A 20,929-nucleotide genomic window follows, 5' to 3' on the forward strand; every position below is an offset into this window, starting at 1 on the left:
CCAGCACCCCAGGAAGTAGGTGTCACTGTCTGCACATCAGGAGACCCAGGCAGGCCGTCACCCAGCTGGGGGTGTTGGATCCAGACTCCGGCAAAGGCTTCCCTTTGGAAACAAGTTAGGCTAAGTGCCAGGGCGCCCCTCAGCTACTCACCTTCCTGCAGCCGCACCTGCCGCAGCCGTGGGGGCCCCAGCTCCGGCCTGGACTGGTTCCCGTGGATGTAGGGGAGCAGAACGTGGGACATCCACGGCCAAAACTCGTCAGACCTGCCCACCCCAGACCCAGAGTCGGTCACATGGCCGTCCCTCACAGCCCGGCCCCCCCGGGGTGAGAGGCCCAGGGCACACTGCTACCAGTCCTGGCCGGGTCAGTGGGAGGCGGCCAGTGCTGCCCACAGGAGGAGGCACGGCCTGGGCTTCCTGACACTCAGGGCTGGTGAAGCTGTGCTGGGCCTGTCCTGTGTCCTCTCCCCATGGCCAGCAGCACCCACTCCAGTTCTGATGACCAGAAATGGATCGAGACGCTTCCCAACACCCCCGAGGGGCTGCACTGCACCAAGGGCAGGGTTGAGGTGGACCCTGGCTGGCATAAGCACCACCCTGGCCCGGAGGACAGACCTGTGCCTGCACACAGGGCGTCCGTACCGGGTGATGGCCAGGAAGGCCTGGCTGTCCAGCTCCTGCTTGATGGCGCTCTGCAGGCGGTAGGCATGGTTGTGGCACGAGGTATCCCCGTAGTTGGCCAGCAGTGTCACCAGCAGGAAGAACATGTAAACCAGGAGGCCCTGGGGGGCAGGGATGGCCCTGGGGTCAGCCAAACCCAGTCTGGCGCCCCATGGGTGCAGCCTGTGACAGAGCGTGGCTTCCACACAATGGGCAGCAAAGTGCCCAAAGCCAGAGAGGCTGGTGCTGAGAGCCAGGCCTGTGGGCACACATGGTCTGCAAAGGCCAAGAAGCCACACCAGGGCCCCACGAGGCTGGGCAGGAGAAGGTCACAGAAGGGGCGGAGCCCGCAGAGCTCTAGGCCACCCGCAGAAAGGCCTTCTGTGCTCAGGAGGAGGGCGCATTGAGGTTTTTGAGAAAGGTGGGCCCTTCTGGAAGGTGCTGCCTGTGCCAGGAGGCCGGGAAGGGAGGCCACGCGCCAGCATGGGGCCCGAGCTCACCCGCAGCATCCTGTGCAGCCTCTTGACCTTCCGGGCTTCCTCCTTCGCCAGGAAGAGCGCAAAGCCGTGGGGCGGCCGCACGCGGGGCACACGCTCGCTCACGGGTGTCACGGCCGGGCTCTCCACTAGGGTGTCATCTTCATCAGGGTGCAGCCGCTTGGCCACCAGGGCGAAGTACAGCGCCTCCAGCAGGACCTGGGCCAGGGCTGGCATCAGAGGGGCCCATGGCAGCCAGAGGCTGGCGGGGTGGCCCCCTGCACCCTTCTCACCTTGAGCGGCTCCCAGCAGAGGAACGAGGCCAGGAAGCTGGAGCCGCTTGAGAGGAGCCACATGACAGACACGCTGGGGGGGAAGCTGGCGCCGACCCACCCTGACACGCCCATGGCCACGGCCACCAGGAGCAGGCTGAGCCCGTGGGCCAGGGGCGCACACCAGGCTGGCAGCAGCCGCTTCCGCAGACCCTCCACCAGCCCTAGGAAGGCAGACAGATGGGTCAGCAGCAGCTCAGAAGAGCGGGAGGCTGTCCTGGGACTTGGGCGCGCACCTGTCCTGGGGAGCCTGGCTGGCGGGGGCTGTTCCCACGTCAGGCCTGGGCTGGGCAGCCTCGTGTCCCCCAGGCTCCGCAGCATCGCAGGCTGGGTCTTCTCGCCAGGAGCACTGCACCTGAGGCAAGATGGAGGTACTCGCCCGTCAGCGGCATACTGCTCAGGGGCACAACCAGCCCCCTCTGGCCTCTGTGGAAAGAGGACGCCACCCCAGGCCAGGCAGAGGGTGCCGGGCCTGCTGGCTGCTCGGGGGTGCTCGCCTCACAGTACTGGGACCAACGCCCGTCCTTCCTGCCACCGTTCCAGCAGCTGTTGCCCCACAGCACTGCACCTCCCCACCACTGCCCCTGGAACCCGGCACTCACAGGCCAGCGAGCAGGTCCGTTTCTCCCTGCGTGTCCTGGGTGGGGGCCAGGCTGCCGGCCCCTTCAGCCAGGATCTGCCGGATCAGGTTCTCATCTGTAGGGGGCAGGACAGGTCAGCCCAGAGCCCTCCTGGGGGCCCGGGCAGTGCCTCCCTACCCCGCGCACCTGAAGCGGAGAAATACTTGGCGGGCGAGGAAGGGCTGACCAGGGAGAGACTGTCCTCCTCTGGGCCTGGCGTGAGGCCCATCCGGCCCCGAGCCAGCCGCTGCAGGGCACTGCCCATGACAGACGGGTCACTCAGCAAGTCTGGCCAGCTGAGGGTGCCTTCGCTGGATGGCCAGCACACCAGGCTGCAGGCAACAGTCAGCAAGGGGTGCCCGGGCACATGATTGCACACACACCCAACCCAAGTCCTGTCACAAGGCTCTAAGCAAATGCTCCCAGGACAGGCGTGTAACACACGGATGAGTACATGTGACCCACATGACACACGGAGGAGAACATGTAAGCCACAGGACACATGGAAGAGGACAAGTGACCCACACAACACGTGGAGGAGGACATGTGACGCCCACGACATGGACAAGGACACACGACACCCACGTCACGGACGAGAACACGCGACGCCCACGACATGGATGAGGACACACAACGCAACCCTCGCGAGGCACATCTGACCCACACAGGAAACAGCTCATGCTTTCTTTAGGGACCCCACCTTTTAGAATCCTCCAGAAATAAGTCCTGTTTCATTTGTCCAGCAAACGCCTGTTGAGAAAGATATAGAGCCTGATCCCAGAGTGCCCAGGCCGCAGCCCCACCCGGGCAGGCCCCGGGGAGCCCGCACCTCGCCACCGAGTCCCGGGAAGGCGAGCATGGAGCTGTCCAGCATGGACGAGTCCAGGCAGCTGTCCACATCCAGTGCCTGCGGGCCTGCGGGGGTGGGGCTTGGGCCCCCTGCCACCTGCGGGAGAGGCAGGTGTAAGCGGGACACAACTTGGGGCCCCATTTGGGGAGGCGTGCCCGCCCCGGCAAGCAGAGTCTGCAGCAGTGCTGTCCTGAGAACCTTCTAGAACCACACGTGCGCTCTACACCTACAGACTCCATCATAGGAGCCACTTGCCACGTGCCGCCAACATGGAGCGCCAGGAGTGACTCCTGTGACCCAGAAGCTGGAGTTGTATCTAACTTGAATCAGCGTAACCGTGGATGGCCACACAGAGACAAGGACGACCCTACCAGGCTGCTGGCCGAGGCGTGTAGCCTTTGCTGAGCGCTGCGTGAGGTCTCTGTCTGGCTCTGGCCTCAGGGAAGAGTCAGGAGGCGCCCGTCAGGTTTTATCGAGCCCATGTGGGACTGGTGCTGCTCTTTCCGTGACCGCTCGGGAGACTCACCAGTGAGGCCACCTGGGCTGTTCTTGGAGGTTTTAAGTGACCTCCCACTGCCGCGCTGGCCCGGGGTCTGCTCAGACTTTGTCCTCGGGTTGGTTTTTCTCAGAACCTGCGGCCTGTCATCCAGGGAGCCCGTCCCTGCCTGCTCAGTGATCTGAGGTACGGGCATCGGCAGCTCACAGGGCCTGTTCATGCCTGACTTTGACGTGTTCTAGGTGCTGACCCCTTCTGGCCCCCCTGGACAGCCCGGCCATGCTCAGGAGCCCCACGCACCCACCTTGCTCCGGGACATGCGGAAGAGGAACAGGATGGCCAGGTAGACTGGGTAGACGACCAGGCTGGACACCAGGCCAACAGCGACGGTGTCCAGGCTCAGTGGGGCCAGGCTGGACACAGGGCCCTGGCTGCGGGAGAGGACACATGGGCTGGCTTGAGGGGCGGTGGTGGTGGGGGGTGCCAAGGCAGGCGGGTGGGCGCCGCAGCACGCACCTGTGGGCGCTGTCCCCCACAGCCCCGTACCACACGGCATTAGCACCCAGGAAGAGGCCGACGAGGAGGACGCAGCACGTGGCGCGCTGCACGCGCGTGAAGCGGCTCCGAGGTGGCCGGTCCCACATGGAGAGCCAGACGTGCTTGTCGAAGAAGCCGCGCTGCAGCTCGGCCACCAGGAGGCGCTGGAACCGCCACAGCGCCGCGTCGCCTGAGGGGGACAGGCGGGCTTCAGGAGACCCCAGGCCAGGCATTGGTTTGTTTCGCTGCGGCTCCCAGGAGGGGTCTTACTTGCAGCAAGCACCTCCTTCTCCACCAGGCCCCCGTTGGCCTCCATCTCCACCGACAGCCAGTCGTTGACCAGGAAGAAGGTGCTGCGGGCACTCTGCAGGTCCCGGACGATGACGTGCTGCAGGAACCAGGCGGGGCTCAGCCCTGTGAGAGCAGGCAGGTGGTCAGGGCCGGTGGGCAGTCAGGGCCAGTGGGCGGTAGGCAGTCGGTCAGGGCCAGTGGGTGGTAGGCAGGTGGGGCAGACAGGGCAGGGCGGGCAGTGGGCAGTCAGGGCCGGCGGGCTGTGGGTGTGCAGGGCAGGCAGTGGGCCCCACCTTTGTTGTCGTGCCACACACGGATCTTCCACAGGCGGCCCAGGCTGTGCGGGGTGGCAATCTGGAAGACGTCCAGGCTGTTGCGCTGGAAGGCTCCGTCCCCATCCAGGTGTCGGTGGCCACTGCGGCCATCTGCCCCATACAGCATGATGCCCACGTGAGCCGTGGTCCCTGGAGCACAGGCGGACAGGGGCGCAACTCTGGGTTTCTGTCCACGGATGCTGACCCCGGCACGTCTGCCTGTTGATCTCCCTTCAACAGGCACGGCCCGATCTCAGGCCCTCAAACTGTTCCATAAACGGCCCCGGTGGCGGTGGAGCATTAACTGCGAGTGACCACATGGGACAGAAGCATGGCTGCCAGCCTGCAGTCTGCTGCGCGAATAAGAGACCCATATGCTGGTGCTGACTGGTGACACCACCCCTTCTAGAGCCTGCTGCTGACCAGTCCCTGCGCACCTGTCTCACACAAACCACCAGGCGCACGTGGTCTCGCCCCCGTGTCGGCCACGATAAACCCACACGACATTTAATGAATGTCACAGAAGGGAACAGAAACACACTTCAGAAATGAAAATTTCCCCGGACTTCCTTGGCAGTCCATTGGTAAAAATCTGCGTTGCAATGAAGGGGGCACAAGTTCGATCCCTGGTCCTGGAAGATTCCACATGCGGTGCGACAACTCGGCCCGGCGCCTCAGTGACGAAGCCCAGGCTCGAGAGCCCGCGAGCTGCAGCGTTGAGTCAGTGCCGGGAGCCTGTGCTCTGCAGCCAGAGAGGAGCACCCACGCCACTAGAGAAAGCCCACACAGCAACCAAGACCTGGGGCAGCTTCAGGATAAACACATAAAAATTTAAGAAAATAAACACTTTCCTAACAAGAGAGGGGACTCGGTGATAAAGACGAAAGCACAGCAAAGAGATGAAAACTGGTACCAAAAAAGTGCACTTTAAATTAAAGGCAAACGCGTAACTGAAGACCTAGCCAACTGTGCAGCTCCTGCCGCCGCCCCAGGCCCTAAAAATGCCGCCAGTGGCAACGAGTGGCCGACATGAGCAAGGACACTGGTTGCAACAAAAAGGATGAAGACACCGCGGAGCAACCAATATGGCAAACGCTTCTTCACATGAGACGAGCTCTCAGAGGTGCTTCACAGCAGGAGCGTGGACAATGTGCGCAGTAAAACGACCTCTGGCCGAAACACAAGGACGCCCCTAAGGCGGCGCTCACTGATGGGAACACCGCTGAGACTACTTGCTCAGTTTCCCACAAAGAAACAAGATGCCTGATCTCAGCGTCCAACATGTATGTCGCGCAGTACTGACCCAATGCCAACCTGCTTCTCTGATGGCTATAACTAATGGTCAGAGAGCTAGAGACATTGTGAAATTCACAACATTTCACCCGGATGACCTGCTACCGTTTAGTAATCACCTCCCATACCGATAGGTGGGCTTCCCTGCTGGCTCAGTCAGTAAAGAATACGCCTGCAATGTAGGAGACCCGGGTCGATCCCTGGTTCGGGAAGATCCCCAGGAGAAGGGAATGGCAACCCACTCCAGTATTCTCGCCTGGAGAATCCCATGGACAGAGGAGCCTAGCAGGCTACAGTCCATGGGGCCACTTAGCGACTAAACCACCACACGGTCGATGGCCTGGCTGATCCTGCCCACCTGTGCATGCCAGTGGGACTGCATGCCCACAGGCCACTGTGTGTGAACCTGCCCCGCCGGAAGCCCCTCACCTGAGCCCCGGCCCCAGCCAGTCTTGACCAGGATCTCGTACTTGAAGCGGCCCCCCTTCCCGCAGAACGGGATGGCGCGGACCCGGCGGACGTCCAGCTGGTCCAGCTTACGCAGGATCACGGCCATGACTGCATAGGTCAGCAGGCACACGGCGCAGGTCAGCAGGACGACGTGGTTGATGCCGGAGGCCGGCTCCTGGGGAGACAGGCCCGTCAGCCCCGAGGCCGCGCACCACGGCACTGGGCCCCCTTCCGTGCGGGCGCGGCGCCACTCACGGGGAAGGTGAACTCAATGCGGCTGGCGGGCACGAAGAGGCTGGCACCGAAGGCGGTGAGGTGGCGGGTGAGACAGACGGCCTCGCGGGGCGAGGTCTCCTCCAGGGGCACCAGCCCCTCCGAGCGCCATGCCATGTGCTCCTCGCTGAAGTACTGGCAGAGCGACGTGTACAGGCCCACGGACACCGCCAGCGCCGACCAGCGGAAGTGGCTGCTCAGGTTCAGGTGGTAGCTCGCGCCCAAGTCGCGGGACCTGGAGGGGGGCGTGTCACGGCCAGGCCCCGCCCCACCCGGCCCCGCCCCGCCGCTCCCACCACGGGGAGCCCACCCGCCGAGGCCGCTGCGCACCGCACCCCGGGGCGATGAAGAAGGTGTAGGGCCTGTGGTCGCCACCCGCCAGGGCCTCCAGGCTGATCTTCTTGCTGGCTGAGCAGTTGTACTCGTTAGGCCGGGGCTCTGAGTGCAGGTAGGCAGCCAGGAAGGGCTCCGGCTCGTCGGGCAGGTACTGTTCTGTGGGCAGGCGGCATGGGCAAGCTCAGACCCCTGCCCGGGCAGCCCACACGCCCTGGGAGCCCACCCCTGTGGCCCTCTGGCCAGGCCCCTAGAGCCCCATGAAGCAGGACACAAGCCTTAACACAGGCCACAAGTTGGGGGTGCCTGTGAGAAACACAGGTTTAGCTGGCCACCCTGCAGCCCCACATGAGTCGGGTGCAGAGAGGAGGAGGCCGCCCACCAACGGCCCCGCTGGCCACACACCGTCCAGCACTGTGAAGGTGAGCTGCAGGTGCAGCCCCGCCTCGGGGTTGCTGTTCTCAGGGGTGACCACAACGCTGACCGAGGCCCGGGGCTGGATGACGGTGGAGCCGGCAGGGACATACTGGTCCTGGGCAGCCTGGTCCGAGTTGTTGGGGACCTTCACAGTGATGGCACGCTCCGAGGCCAGCTGCCTGATAGGGATCTGGGCGCCGGCCTGCGTCTGGAAGGCCATGGAGGCCACCTTGGTGGAGACGGTGTAGTTGCTGATGTAGCCAAAGGGGAAGGGGTTGGAGTCCACAAGCAGGATGAGCTGCACCACGTCGCTGAGGTTGGGCAGGGCTGCGCTGAAGGCTTCGGGGATGGAGAAGTGGCAGCCGGGGCCTGGGACGTCACCCTGGCACAGCAGGCTCCGTGGGTCCGAGCGCTTGCCCTGCGCCAGGATCTCCTCGCCTGCCAGTGTCAGGGGCTCCTCGTTGAGCACGCGGGAGCGTGTGAGAATGCCCACGAGGGCAGACGACAGCTGGTAGGCCCTGGATGCCACCAGCAGGGAGGGCGGCTCCGCCCCCAGCTCCGAGGGCTGTGGGCCCTGCACGTCTGAGCTGGCCACATGGATGAGGTCGCCTGTGGGTGGCAGAGGAGGTGGGGGGAGGCAAGTGAGGGGAGGGGTTGTGGGAGGGGTCAAGGGAGAGGAGGGGGCAGAGGTCGGTGGGGCGGCGCACCTGTGATGTTGAGGATGCTGTCTGCGATGGTGGTAGGCGTCCCCGCGCCCGTGGCGGTCTCCGCTTGCAGGATACGCATCATGTCTTCCAGCCTGTGCAGCGTCTTCTTCAGGCATGAGCGGCACACGAGCTCCCGGCTGGACACCTGCAGGGCGCCCACACTGCGTCCAGCCAGCTGGCCAGGCCAGGTGGGGCTCGCCCCGCTCACCCTGCCCCTAGCGCAGCCTTTGCAGGGGGCTCCCTGCCTCCACTGGCCATTCCGAAGCACCCTTCCCGCTGTGTTCTGCAGGATCCACACTGAACACGCCTCCACCCCCAGTCTCTCTCCCAGAAGCCCCTCAGTGACCCTTCCCCACATGCAGGCCAAGTTCAAGGTTGCGTGGCCCCACTAGCCATCCTGGCCCCTCACACACCCGAGCCAGCTACAGAGCAGTTGGTGACCACAGCCAGCGCAGAGATCCCGCACTACCCTCCTGAGGCCTCAGCAACAGCCACCGGCCTCCCCTGACACCATGCCCCCATCAGAACAGAGCCCAGCCCAGCCTGGCCACTGACTCCTGGGCAACGGGGTGGGGACCACAGGCCCGGAGTGGAGCACAGAACAGCGTCTCCACTCCGCGCTTCCCACCCCCCCACCCGCCCTCCCCGGGTGCTTCTTGTGCCCAGAGCCCTGGGGGCCGCCCTGGGGGCATGCAGCCGTGCAGGCTTGGCTAGGAAGGGAGCTCTCGGGGTGTGGGGGGCCGGGGTGTGGGGGGCCGGGCTGCTGTGGGGCTGGGTCTGCCCTACCGTGCACTGGGCCAGCGCGGCTGCCACCTGCTGGATGTCGTCCACCGTGTTGACCCTCAGGGACACCAGCGTCTCCGTGATGTTCTTGCGTATCTGGGCGCGCAGCTCCTGCCTGGGGTCCGGCTCCGCCAGCACAGGCAAGGTCTGCTCGTACTGCGGGCACAGGGCCGTCAGCGGGCAGCGCCGGCCAGACACCGTCAAAAGGGGCTTCCCAGGACCTGGGTGGGGGTCGCCTGGCATGGGGGGGTCTTGCCCACCTCGTTGAGCACGGCGATGAGCGCCAGTGAGTACTCCATGACGTGCTGGGGGTCGGCCTGCCGCAGCAGCCCCGGCAGCGTGCTCCCCGCCAGGCTATGCAGCCAGCCCATGAGGTCCAGGGGGCCGTCAGCAGGGTCCCCGGGGGGGTCTGGCAGGGTGATGGTCAGAGACCTAAGGGCAGAGGCGGGGCGTGAAAGGGGCTGGGCCCTCCCCTGACCCCTGGCCAGCGGGCTGGTTCTGTGGGCACGGGCTCACCTGTTGAGGGCGACCACGGCGGCCCCCAGCTGGTCCTGCACCAGCACAGCCAGGCCCACCACGAAGTGGGGCGCGAAGCCAGGCGGCAGCACGGCCCCATAGGAGGCGAGGCTGCCCTTGTAGACGCAGAACTCCTCGCAGTGGCCCTGGCGGCAGCGCCGCAGCTGCAGGGCGTACACCAGCGGTGCCCCCGCGTCCTCCGCATCCTGCCAGCCTGTGGGCCCAGGGTGTCAGCGGGGTCCCCGCCCGGCCCGCCCACCCCACGGCCGGCCGTACTCACCCGTGCACTCGAAGTGCAGCTTGGTGGTGAGCGCACGCACGTCCTCCACGGGGAAGAGGCGGCAGGAGCCGCCTCGCGGCGGGCGGTTGGGCGCCAGGCGGATGGAGGCACAGCCCTGCTCCTGGCCTGAGCGGCCCAGCACGGTCAGCGTGAAGGTGTAGCCCTCGCCGTCGCGCAGCACACCCCGCCGCACCACCAGCCGCATGCCCGTGCTGCCCGTGGATGTGGTCGTCGCGTCCAGCACCAGCGTCTCGTTGCTGAAGCTGCGCGCAGCCCACAGCTGAGGGGGGCACGGAGACCACGGTGCTTGGGGGAGGGTCTCCCCCAGGACCACCCAGCGCCCCCAGCCCCTTCCCACTCACCCCATGCTCCAGGCCCCCGTCGCAGTTGTCACAGCGGCCCTCCAGGTACACATAGGAGCTGCGGCTCACTGCGTACACCGCCTGCGCCTTGCAGGACACGCACTCCAGGGACACAATGGGCACCCGGCCGCTGCGGACCAGCACCTGGAAGCCGTCGGGGTGAGGGGCCTGCCACCTGCGTGGGCTCTGCTTGACATCAGACCCTCCCGTCTGCCCAGGCGGAGGGCAGCAGCAGACCCTGTTGTGCCCCAGCCCTCCTGTGCCTCCTCCCCTGCAGGCGCCACCTGCCAAGGCTCCTCTCAGGCCCAGCCCTCACCCAGGACTCTGTGTGGTTTTGTGACTCCCAGGCTGGGGGAGGGGATTTGAGGAGCACAGAACACGAGGACTTGGTTTCTGCAGTCCCCAGGGCCCCCGACAGGCGCCCAGACACAAGTGGATGGAGAAGCAGAGGCAGGAAGGTGTGAGCGAGTGCACACATCCGTGCAGGGACGACAGCGAGCCAGGTATGGCTCCGTCCAAGCGCCCCGCTACTGTGCACTCTGGGGGGTCCCTGGCACACAGCCCCAGATGGCCCCTCTGGGCAGGACCCCTGCCGGGCAGGACCCCCGCCGGGCGGAGGCCTGGCACCCCCCTGGCACAGGGGATGCACCCCATCCCGGGCACCAGCAGGGCCTGGTGCACTGGCTCCCATCACAGCCGGTGGGGTGCAGTGCTCAGGAACAGAGAGTGCGCCATGCACGTGAGGCCAGGCCTCCCCATTCCGGGAGGGGCCCCCATGTGCCAAGAGGGGACGGCCTAGGGCTGTGCCTTGAGGCTTCCTGCGCCTATACGGCCTTTCTGGAAGGAAGCCAAGCCGAGGGCAGTCTTGTTAAACAGAAATGGCATCGAGAGGAGTGACAACTCAAGACCGATGACTTCCAAAGCCCCCAAAACGTAAAAAAACCACTTGGGAACGGGAGCTGGGCACTGCGTAGGCTCCGCCTTGCCAGCTGCACCCATCTCAGGGCCGAGGGCTCTCCAAGGCTGGGCAGCAGTAGCACCCACCGTTTGGCTGGTGACCTCCTCCTTGCGGCCGGCCTTCCACACGGTCAGGTTGAAGGTGTACTCCACGCCGGCACGCAGGCGCTCCCGAGGGATGGTGACCACGCTGCTCCCGCGGGGCCCGAAGTTCAGCGCACACCCGCCAGTCTCGCTCTGCAGCCCATAACGGGGGGTGGTGGTGAGACCCCAGAGCTGCTCTGGCCTGCAGCAGCAAGACCCCCTACCCCCAACTGTGGTCCAACCCTCCACCCCCCGCCCTTCACCGGGCACTCGGAGCCCAGGCTTGCTGGGCTCATCACGCAGACGCCCCGCGCGGGGCGGGGAGGACGCGTGCCCCCGTGGCTGACCTGCGTTGCGGCCACGCAGGCCCAGTGGAAGCTGAGGGGTGTCTGGTCGCCATCCTCCAGGTTGGGGTCGTAGGACTTGCTCCCGTCCAGCACCAGGTCCTGAGAGTCTGACCACACGCGGGAGGAGCCGCCCTCCACAATGGGCACTAGACGCTCGGGGGCCACCGTCACGTTGGCCTGGATGCTCCGGGCCAGCGGGGTGTCCCCGAACGACACCACGAACACAAAGCAGTAGTGGCCCACGGGCAGCGCAAGCCGCGGCACCACCAGCTGGGGCCGGCTCACGTCCACACCGGGCAGGGCCACCCGGGCTGCGCGCCCAGGCCGCTGGCAGCTGGTGGCACGGTACACCTCCCAGCGGTACTCGGTCTGGTAGGTGACGCAGTCCCGCAGGTCCACGTGGGCCTCCAGGTAGTTGCGCTGGGAGCGCCGCATGAGTACCTGCGGCGGCAGGGCCACGTCCACCGCGGGCTCCCTGCAGGCCAGCACATGTACGGTGACCGTGGCCTGCGCCACGAAGAAGCTCACCAGGTTGGAGGCATTCACCTGCACGGGGTAGTCCCCGGGCTGCAGGTAGGAGTGCACCGCCCAGGGCCCCTCTGTGTCCTCCACCGGGGCCCCATCCCCGAAGTCCCAGTGGTAGGACACGCGCCGGGGACTGGGGCTGGTGGCCGCCTCAAAGTGGGCGGAGCGGTTGGCAAAGCAGCGGGGGCCGCGCAGCACCACGTGCTGGATGGCGTCCTGCACCTCCACCAGCAGCGTGCAGTTCACACCGCCCAGCTCGTTGAAGGCGCGCACGTGGATCTCCAGCAGCCCCGCGGCCACAGGGGTGTAGGTGACGTCACGGCCTGACAGAATGACCAGCGAGTCCCCCTGCACCTTCTGCAGCGAGAAGTACCAGGCGTAGGCGACGCGGGAGCCCCGCTGCACGCGGGCGCTGAAGTTCCGCTCGGCGCCTGTGGCGATGGCCGGCCCGCAGCAGTCGGGCACCTGCAGCCCACCCACAGCCTCCAGCACCGAGATGCGCACCTGGGCCTGCGCCCGGCTTACACGGTTCTCGGCGTGCACGCTCACCGTGTAGTCCCCGACCCGGGGGAAGCTGCGGGAAAAGTGGGGCGTGGGCAGCACCTCGAGGCCGCCCCCGCCGACCTGCAGGAGGAAGCGGACGGCCGAGCCAGCGGCCAGCAAGATCTGAAAGTGCACCGGCTGCCCAGGCTCCACCACCTTCCTGCTGGCCCACAGCACCAGGCCCACGATGGGCTCCTGCACCGTGAGGTTGTGCGTGGCCGTGACCCAGCTGACCGCATTGGAAGCATTGAGCTGGATCGAGACCGGGCCGGCATCAGGGAGGACCACAGTGATGTGCTGGCCCTGCCTGCTGCCACCTGGCACAGCCCAGCGCCAGCTCACGTCAGTCCCCACGGCCAGCTGCCCCCAGAAAGGCACTGTGGAACCGGCCACCACGAAGCCGCCGTCCAATTCCCTGGCCTGGATGCTGAGGCCGCCAACGGGCACCTGCACAACCACCTCCACGCTGGCATTGGCCGAGCCCAGCTGGTTCTTGGCCACTACTGTGACCAGGCATAGGCCGGGGCTGGGGAAGATGAGGGTGGTGGAAGGCTCCCGGGTCTCCCAGCACAGCCCTTCCTCCAGGGACCAGCTGTAAATGACGCTGCTGCCCCCAGCCAGCTCGGCCCAGAGGGTGACACTTGTGTTAACGGCAGCTGGGTTCGGGGAGGCAGTGACGGCCAGCCACCCCACCGGCTCCACAAAGTCCACCGTGCAGTTGGCTGAGGCGCTGCCCAGCATGTTGGTGGCCCGCAGCTGGACGTGGTAGGTGCCGGCCTCAAGCACGGTGAGCGAGAAGGCTTTGCCGCTGCCGGCCAGGGTGGGGCCACCGTCGCGCTGAGCGGCCCAGCTGTAGGAGATGTTGGTGCCATCGCGCACCACAGCCTGCAGCTGCAGCGTGCGGTTGGTGGGGAAGCAGCAGCCGCCGCCCACCACCTGCAGCCCCTCGATGTGCTGCAGGACATAGACGAAGATGCTGTCTTGGGCGGCGCCCACCTCGTTCTCGGCTGTGACGATGATGTTGAAGGTGCCCACAGAGCGGAAAGTGTAAGAGATGGTAGGGCCCCCGGGGATGGGTGTGCAGCGGTCACAGAGGACCCAGGAGTAGTGCACGTCGCTGCCGGCCTCCAGCACAGTGCTGAAGCTCACGCTGCCGTTGAGGGGCACCACTGTGCGGCTGGCGTTCAGGCTGAGCCCCCGCACGCGCCGCTGTACAGTCACATTCAGCCGGGCCTCCCCCCGGCTCACCTCGTTCCAGCCGGCCACCCTGACTTGGAAGCAGCCTGTGCTGCTGTAGGCATGAGTGACCGTGGGGCCCTGCAGCTGTCTGCCGTCCCCCAGCTCCCACAGGTAGCTGGCAGGGTGCCCACGGCCCACAGCGGAGAACAGGTAGGGCTGCTGTAGCTCCAGAGCATGGGAGCTATTGACCCTGATGCCCGTGACCTCCATGGGCTCCTGTACCTCCACCAGCGCCGAGTCATTGGTGGCCGAGATGTTGTTGGCCGCGGTGACTGTCACAAGGTAGGAGCCCGCGAGCTGGTAGGTGAACGTGGCCTCGGGGCCCCCGACGTGGGTGGCGCCATCCTCGGCGCCGAAGTCCCAGGTGTAGCGGTAGGGGAAGGGGGGCCAGGCGTGGGCCACCAGGCGGGCCTCGTCCCCAAGCCGCACGAACTGCCTCTCGGGCTGCAGGGTGACGTTGCCCAGCTCAGGCTCCACGCAGACGCTGCTGAAGTAGTGTGCTCTGTTCACGCGGCTCGACAGCACCAGCGCCAGCGGGAACGTGCCGCTGTGTGTAAAGCTGTGCGTCACGGTCGGGTCCCCCTGGATGCTGACATTGGGTGAACCGTCCCCAAAAGTCCAGTCAAAGACGTAGTGGGCAGGGTCCCCGGTGACATGGGCCGTGAGGCGGGCGTGCGGCTGGGAGGCGATGCAGGCCACCGGCTCGATCCACAGCACCTCCAGGACGAAGACGTGCACAGGCAGGCTGCGGGCCAGGTGGCCGGCAGGGCTGGACGCGCTCACCGTCACCGTGCAGTTCTGCGCCCGCCGGTACACGTGCTCCACCGTGGCCTCGGGGCCCGTGAGCACCGTGCCGTCCCCCATGTCGAAAGTCCATGTGACATTGTCACCGGAATCCAGGGCAGCGCTGACCACCGTGGGCACACCCTGCTCCACGGCGGGGCTCAGGCTCACCGTCAGGCCGCAGAGCTCCTCGAAGACGCGGACGCTGACGTCCGCCACCGTGTGGCTTACTGTGTTGTTGACCTCCAGGCGGACACGGTACGTGCCCCTCAAGGCGAATGTGTGGTTGACCTCTGGCTGGGGCTGGGTGACAGCTGGGGAGCCATCCCCGAAGTCCCACGTGTAGAGGACACCGCCCGGCGACGGAAGCGGGCGCGGGAAGAAGGCAACGGGCCGGCCAGCCACCAGGACCTGGCTGCCCACAGCCACAGCCACGGCGGGCAGGGCAGCACGCACGCTGACAGGCACCTGCTGCGTCAGGTTCTCGAAGGCGGTGGACACAAGCAGGCTCAGGCTGTACTCACCTGGTGGACAGGCCCCGCGTGGGGATGTGGCCAAGCCAGCGCTGCCACCCCACTCACAACCCGCCCACCCCAGCCCCCGGGCTGTTGGCGGGGCCACGGGGCAAACAGGGCCCCAGGCAGAGTGTGCTCTCCACACAGGGCGAGGCAGAAAGAGGTGAAGGGCAACTCAGGTGCAGATGCCCTTGGGTGACGGGCGGGTGCAGGGCCAGGATCACAGGCTGTTTACACTTCTGTGTGCGGCTTCTGGGACTTCAGAAGCGACTTAGAAGGATCTCCCCTTCTCCCCCAGAAAAGGCTCAGGGGAGGGGAACAGGAGGGACAGAAGGGGTCTGTTTCTGGCTGGCAGACTCGCATCACGGGTCTCTGAGGCCCAATCCCCCCTCACCTCCCTTCTTCACGCTAGCAGGGGCCCCAGGCCATCAGCCCGGCTGCATTCTGGAGGCAGGACCCAGGGACAACCCCCCAGGGAGGCGCTGTCCCAGGGCAGAGCGCGCCCAAGCTACAGGCCGTGAGGGCGGGAGGCAGCCCTTACCTGGGAAGGTGTAGGTGTGCGAGGTGTTGTGCTCCACCAGCACCTGGGCCACTGTGGGGTCTGGGACCTCGAACGAGTCGTACGGAGGCTTGAACTGGCCGACCGCCTGCTGCCCGTCCCCAAAAGTCCACCTGCCAGGGCAGGGAGCAGGTGGTGAGCAGCCTGGGGAGGGCCCACTGCACCCCTGCAGTGCCCGCTGGCCCGGCTGCAGCCCCCTTCCCGGGAACCACCGCCCTGACGCGGCCCCTCCGAAGGGCCCGTGTCCCCAGCACGTTCTGGCAGGGAGGTGGGGGCTGGGGGAGACGCTGCACTCACAGGAAAGCCACCTCCACAGCCGAGTCCACCAGCACGTGGGCGGCCAGCGCCAGCGTGGCGTTGGGGGCCAGCACGGGCGGCACTGCCGACACGCACAGGCCCCGCATCCGCTGCATCGGCTCCACGGTGACGTTGAAGTGCGCGCTGACGCTGCTCACATGGTTGGAAGCCGTCAGCTGTGGACACAGGCAGCAGTGAGCAGGCCGCCCGCCAGCCGCGAAGCAGTGTGGACAGAGCCCCCCAAGCCCCGCACTCACCCACCGCTGCCACGGGGTCCTCGGGAGCAGAGCGGAGCAGAAAGCACAGGTGAGCAGTGCTGCGCCCCGCCCCACGCCCCACCCCACGCCCTGGGCCCTGCCCCCGCCCCCCCACGCCCCGCTCTCCCCACGCCCCGCCCCGCCCACCCCTGCGCCCGAGACGCCGACCCACCGAGAGCTTGAAGACTGCTGCGCTCTGGTAGATGACGTTGAAGACCACGTTGTGGAAGGTCAGGGACTGCTTGTCGTCGATGGTCCAGCGGAAGACCACGTCCGAGCCGGCCTCCACCGCGGGACTGTACCTCTGCAGAAGGGCGCCATGTGAGCGGGCCACGGCCTGTCCCAGGCCAAGGTCCCTGGGGGACGGACGCTGCCCCCAGCCCAGGTCCACCCGCCTGGACACGGCTGTCTGTGGGCTTCCCTTTCAGCCATGGAGGTCATACCATACAGGGCTGAACCCAGGCCTGGCCGCACACCAACCTCTCTGTACCTCGGAGGCCCAGTGCCCAAGACCAGAGGCCAACCCACCACAGGCTGCACCCCCATCCCAGGCTCCCACTCGGGAGGCACGTGTGTCCCCACGGGCCTCGTGGTTCTGGACGCTCCCCTGCGTCACCCGACAGGTGTAAGCAAGGAAGACGGGACGCAACTGCACGATGGCCCGTGTGCAAGACGGGTACCCAGAGGACGGGCGCAGCCCGACAGCGGCCAGGCGGCAGTGGGCCCCAACCTTAGAAAGGGCTCACTTCACCTGGAGAGACCCCAGTGGGGGTCTCAAAACACACCCAGGAACAGGGCGGTCGAAGGCAGGTGAAGAGCTCAAAAGCAGGCTCAGGAAACGTGGGAGAAAGAAGTGTTTTCAGAACAACTGTTCCGGAGGTGACTCTCCCGTCACTCGGGGATGGACGAGCCATCTGTGCGCAGGGCCACCCGCAGGGGCCTGCCCAGGACCCAACACCAGGCCCAGTGTCCCAGCGGCTAGGCACGCTCCAGGATGGGGACGGGTAGCCCTCCACGGGGAGCCGCATCTCGGCAGGGCAGGGACCCCACTCACCACCAAGACGCCCTGCAGCACGCGGGCCTCGGGGCTGGGTGTGGCACGGAGCCCGCGGATGGGCTCTTCCGCCGTCACCAGCAGGCTGAGGTTGGCCCGGCCGGCCCCGTTCTCCACCACCACCTCCACCTCGTGCTCGCCCTCGCGGAGCCCGGGCAGCGTCAGCATGGAAAACAGGCTGCCGTTGGCCTCCTGGGCGCAGCCAGGCGCCAGGGCGGCCACAGCGGCCGGGCAGGCAGCCTCAAAGGGCGCGCTGGCATTGCCCCCGGGCCAGCGGGCCTCGGCGGTGGCATTGGCGCCCGAGTCCACCTGCAGTACCAGGGGCGAGCCACTGGTGGGCACGTAGAGGCGGCCGTCCTGGGGGGCCGGGTAGATGGCCCGAAGCCCGGCCACTGGGGAGAGGACGTCGAAGATGCAAGTCAGGTTGTGCCTGGATACACTGTTGCCCACTGTGGCCCTGACCTCATAGCGCCCCGGCCGCCGCAGCCCCGGGTTGGGGCCCAGGCCCAGCAGAGGGGTGAGCCGCTCTGTGGCGGCCAGCAACCGCAGGGCACAGGCGGGGCCGGCCGGGGCCGCCTCCAGCTGGGCAGGCAGGTGGGCGAGCCAGGCTGAGGCATTGGCAGAGAAATACGGAGCCTCGGAGCCTGGGAAGCTGAGCGCCGGGGGGCAGCGCAGGAGGGTGCCCGGCCCCGCGTCGTGCTGCAAGATGACGAGATCGCCGGGGAGCAAGGCGATGTCCTGGCCATGGAATGGGACCTGCGGGAGAAGGCGGCAGGGCCGGGTTGCGTCCTCAATACGGGAAGGGGCACTGAGTCACTCCCCACGGGGGCCTCCGCGTTCCTCGGTTCCTTGGAGCACCCGGCTTCCCAGGGGCCTCCAAGGCGATCAGGGCAGGGACGGATGGGGCACAGGACAGAGAGGACACAGGAGGGGTGGGCTGCCTGGACAGGGGCGGGGCCTCTGCTGGACGCTGACCAGCCATGCCCAGAGAGCAAGTGCAAAGGCCCTGGGGTGGGGGCAGGGGAGGAGGGCACTACTGAGGCAGCAGCAGGCCGCAGGGGACTGGATGGCTTGGCCGAAGGGACTGCATTTGGTCTGTGTGACGGGAAGCCGGGGCCTCAGGGGTGGAGGGAGGCAGGAAGCAGGGGCCAGAGATACGCACCGAGTACTGGGCGGGGGGGCCCGCAGGCACGGAGAAGAGGAACTCTTTCTGCAGCACGTAGGAGACCCCAGGGAGGCCCGGCCCTGGCATGGATCCGTTGGCGCAGGCCCCAGGGTGGCAGGGGGTGTCCAGAGGGAGGCAGACATTGGCTTGGGGGCACAGGGGCCCTTCTGGTGCACACACAGGGGCCAGCTCAGTCCTGTTTTCCAGGGACCTACCCTGGGGCTCGCTGCTGTTTCCCGGGGCCCCTACAAGGAAAGGAGGGGTATTGGGGGCCCCAGTGTGCTTACAGACCACAGGGACACCCTGCTAGGAGACGGGGTCCTGCCAGCCAGTGTCCCCAGCCCCCAGCACCTCTCCTCTCCCCGTCCGACCCCAGCCCCAGCACGCTCCCCTCCAGAGCCACTGTCCTTGGCATGCCCTGCATGAACTGGCGTCTCCTGGCCCCACTGTGTCCACCCTGAGGCTGGAGACCAGCCCAGTGGGCAACAAATCGACAAGATGCAACAGAGCAGAGAGGCCATTCACGGCCCCCGAGTCCCGATGCCAGGACGGGGTCCCACCTGCTCCGCGCCCCGCCCGGTACACCTGCAGCCGCAGTTGGGCGGGCCGGCCCAGTTCCTGCGTCCCGAACTCGGCAGCGGTGAGGAAGGCTTCGCGGCTCGGGCTCAGGCCAGGAAACGCCATCACCTGGCAGGGAGGGGGCCGCTCAGCTCCGAAGGCCCCGACCCTCAGCCTGGCCCCACCCCGACACCCTAACACCCGCCAGTCAGGGGAGGAGCCCCCCAGTGGCCTCGTCTCACACAGTAGGAGACCATGTGGCTCAGGAGAAAAACATCAGGTCAAAACCGCCTCTGAGCAATAGGAACCCCACCTTCATTTGTAAAAAATACCCTCAAATGGAGAGAGAAGGCTCGGGAGATTGGGGGTTCTCCCGGGTGCCAGCCAGGGTGCTCCTCTCCTCTGCCCTGCAGTGGGTTTTCTAAATTCTCCCCACTGGACACAGGATGTTAATAAGTCCCAGCAAAAGGCTTCTTGGGGTTTTTGTGGAGGCACTGTCTTGCTTTTCAAACTAACTTATTTGGCCGCACCGTGTCTCTTCTGCGCACGTGGGATCAATCCTCCTTGCGGCCTGCAGGATCTAGTTCCCCTGCCAGGGATCAAACCTGGTCCCGTGCACTGGGAGCGTGCAGTGCCAGCCACTGGACCCCTAGGCCAATCCCAGTCTTCTTGCTTTCTAGAAGCAAGAAGTCCGAAGGGCCCGCCTACCTCGACGGGCTCCTGGGGAGCCAGGAGGGCCTCCTGCTGTTCCAGGGGGCTCAAAGGCCCCTGTAGGTCCCCATTGGGCGCTCCCACGAGGAAGTTCTCTGCGTCCCACACGGGGCCTGGGGTACAAGCGTGCAATGAGATGGTAGGCCCAGGCGGGAGGAGAGTGTTGGGGGCCCAGGGGTTGAGGGACCTGGGACTGAGCCGCCTAGCAGCAGGCCCTGGCTCGCCGTAGACAGGGGACGCTCAGCAGACGTGTGACGAGCACTGAACCGGTGCTAGGAGCAGCTGTGCTGGCCAGGTGGGGAGGACTCCCGGGTTCCTGGCCAGGGCAGCAGGTGCTCCCACCCACCCACCCCGGGTCCCGCGCACCTCCGGGCCGCAGCTCACAGACGTAGCTGTGCGGCGCTGAGCACAGGTCCGTGTTGCACTGCCCAGCGGGCCCCAGGCGCACGCAGCGCTCGGCTGTGGCGGGATGCGGCTCCCCGGGCAGCCAGTTCTGGCAGCTCTCCAGGCTGAAGGCGCCGCCCTGGGGCGCGGGACCTGCTGCCGCTCCCTCCACAGCTGAGAAACCGATCCACACGTCCAGGCTCCTGAGGCAGACAGCGAAGGGCCGGCGCTCAGGGGCTCCCCAGGGATGGGCACCCGCCTCGCGGCAGCCCGTCAGGGGCTCCACCTCTATCCCCACTTCCAGACGGGCACACTGAGGCTCAGAGACTGGACCTGGCAAGCGGGGCCCAGGCCAGAACCTGCCCAGCCCCACCCCACGGGGCTGGGGTCCAGCTGAGACCTGCAGGGGGCTCTGCCTCAACTCTGGGCCGGCCACAGGACCCACATACGTCCAGGGGAGGAGCAGGCTTCCAGGGGAGGCCTGTGGGCACCAAGACACCCACACACCGGCCCCCAAATGGGCCAGCCCCACAGCTCTGCAGGCAGAGACCCTCCTGGAGGCAGGGCGTGGGGGCGGGCGGCGGGGTCAGAGCCAGGCACTGGGGCTGTGTTACTACCTGGGGACCCCAGGACCCGGGGCAAGGGCTGTGACCGCTCTGAGCCTCAATCTCCCCTCAGGACACAGGACGTTCAGCGGGGCCCACAGCCCGTCAGCCCCTTCCCACAGGGACCCAGGGGGGCAGGGGGCCAGCCTCCACCCCATCACTCAGCAGGCTCTGAGGGCCACCCCTGGTGACCGCTGCGGAGCAGAGTCCCCCACAGGCCTGGATGGCCAGAGTGCCCAAGAGGCTCCTGGGCTGCGGGCGGCACTGACCACGGACCGCCCAGCAAGGTCACACCAGACCTGCCCCGCCCTCTGCAGGAGGGGCCCAGCTCGGGCAGACAGGGAGGACACAGGGCC

The 20,929-nt window shown here is 66.7% G+C and overlaps 1 protein-coding gene across 2 annotated transcripts in view; it reads right to left on the bottom strand.

Annotated features, from left to right (window-relative positions):
* The window catches only part of PKD1 (polycystin 1, transient receptor potential channel interacting), a 39,422-nt gene that overhangs the window by 3,335 nt on the left and 15,158 nt on the right, over window positions 1-20,929 (bottom strand). The window contains exons 7-39 of one of the 2 annotated variants that reach the window (XM_003587798.6): window positions 19,951-20,171; window positions 19,582-19,697; window positions 18,876-19,002; window positions 18,313-18,560; window positions 17,151-17,906; window positions 16,269-16,400; window positions 15,840-16,015; window positions 15,525-15,655; window positions 11,379-14,992; window positions 11,035-11,184; window positions 9,991-10,134; window positions 9,629-9,908; window positions 9,349-9,562; window positions 9,093-9,264; window positions 8,836-8,988; window positions 8,050-8,194; window positions 7,331-7,951; window positions 6,928-7,084; window positions 6,575-6,827; window positions 6,299-6,494; window positions 4,556-4,726; window positions 4,242-4,385; window positions 3,951-4,161; window positions 3,739-3,865; window positions 2,918-3,034; window positions 2,789-2,838; window positions 2,236-2,420; window positions 2,071-2,164; window positions 1,705-1,823; window positions 1,430-1,632; window positions 1,161-1,355; window positions 643-782; window positions 152-264 (exon numbers count right to left, since the gene is read on the bottom strand). In XM_003587798.6, the coding sequence (XP_003587846.2) occupies window positions 152-264; window positions 643-782; window positions 1,161-1,355; window positions 1,430-1,632; window positions 1,705-1,823; window positions 2,071-2,164; window positions 2,236-2,420; window positions 2,789-2,838; window positions 2,918-3,034; window positions 3,739-3,865; window positions 3,951-4,161; window positions 4,242-4,385; window positions 4,556-4,726; window positions 6,299-6,494; window positions 6,575-6,827; window positions 6,928-7,084; window positions 7,331-7,951; window positions 8,050-8,194; window positions 8,836-8,988; window positions 9,093-9,264; window positions 9,349-9,562; window positions 9,629-9,908; window positions 9,991-10,134; window positions 11,035-11,184; window positions 11,379-14,992; window positions 15,525-15,655; window positions 15,840-16,015; window positions 16,269-16,400; window positions 17,151-17,906; window positions 18,313-18,560; window positions 18,876-19,002; window positions 19,582-19,697; window positions 19,951-20,171 (9,875 nt within the window). The remainder of the gene's footprint in view (window positions 1-151; window positions 265-642; window positions 783-1,160; window positions 1,356-1,429; window positions 1,633-1,704; window positions 1,824-2,070; window positions 2,165-2,235; window positions 2,421-2,788; window positions 2,839-2,917; window positions 3,035-3,738; window positions 3,866-3,950; window positions 4,162-4,241; window positions 4,386-4,555; window positions 4,727-6,298; window positions 6,495-6,574; window positions 6,828-6,927; window positions 7,085-7,330; window positions 7,952-8,049; window positions 8,195-8,835; window positions 8,989-9,092; window positions 9,265-9,348; window positions 9,563-9,628; window positions 9,909-9,990; window positions 10,135-11,034; window positions 11,185-11,378; window positions 14,993-15,524; window positions 15,656-15,839; window positions 16,016-16,268; window positions 16,401-17,150; window positions 17,907-18,312; window positions 18,561-18,875; window positions 19,003-19,581; window positions 19,698-19,950; window positions 20,172-20,929) is intronic. The other variant, XM_024985432.2, reaches the window with a different exon arrangement.

Source organism: Bos taurus, chromosome 25, assembly GCF_002263795.3.
Source record: "Bos taurus isolate L1 Dominette 01449 registration number 42190680 breed Hereford chromosome 25, ARS-UCD2.0, whole genome shotgun sequence".
NCBI lineage: Eukaryota > Metazoa > Chordata > Mammalia > Artiodactyla > Bovidae > Bos > Bos taurus.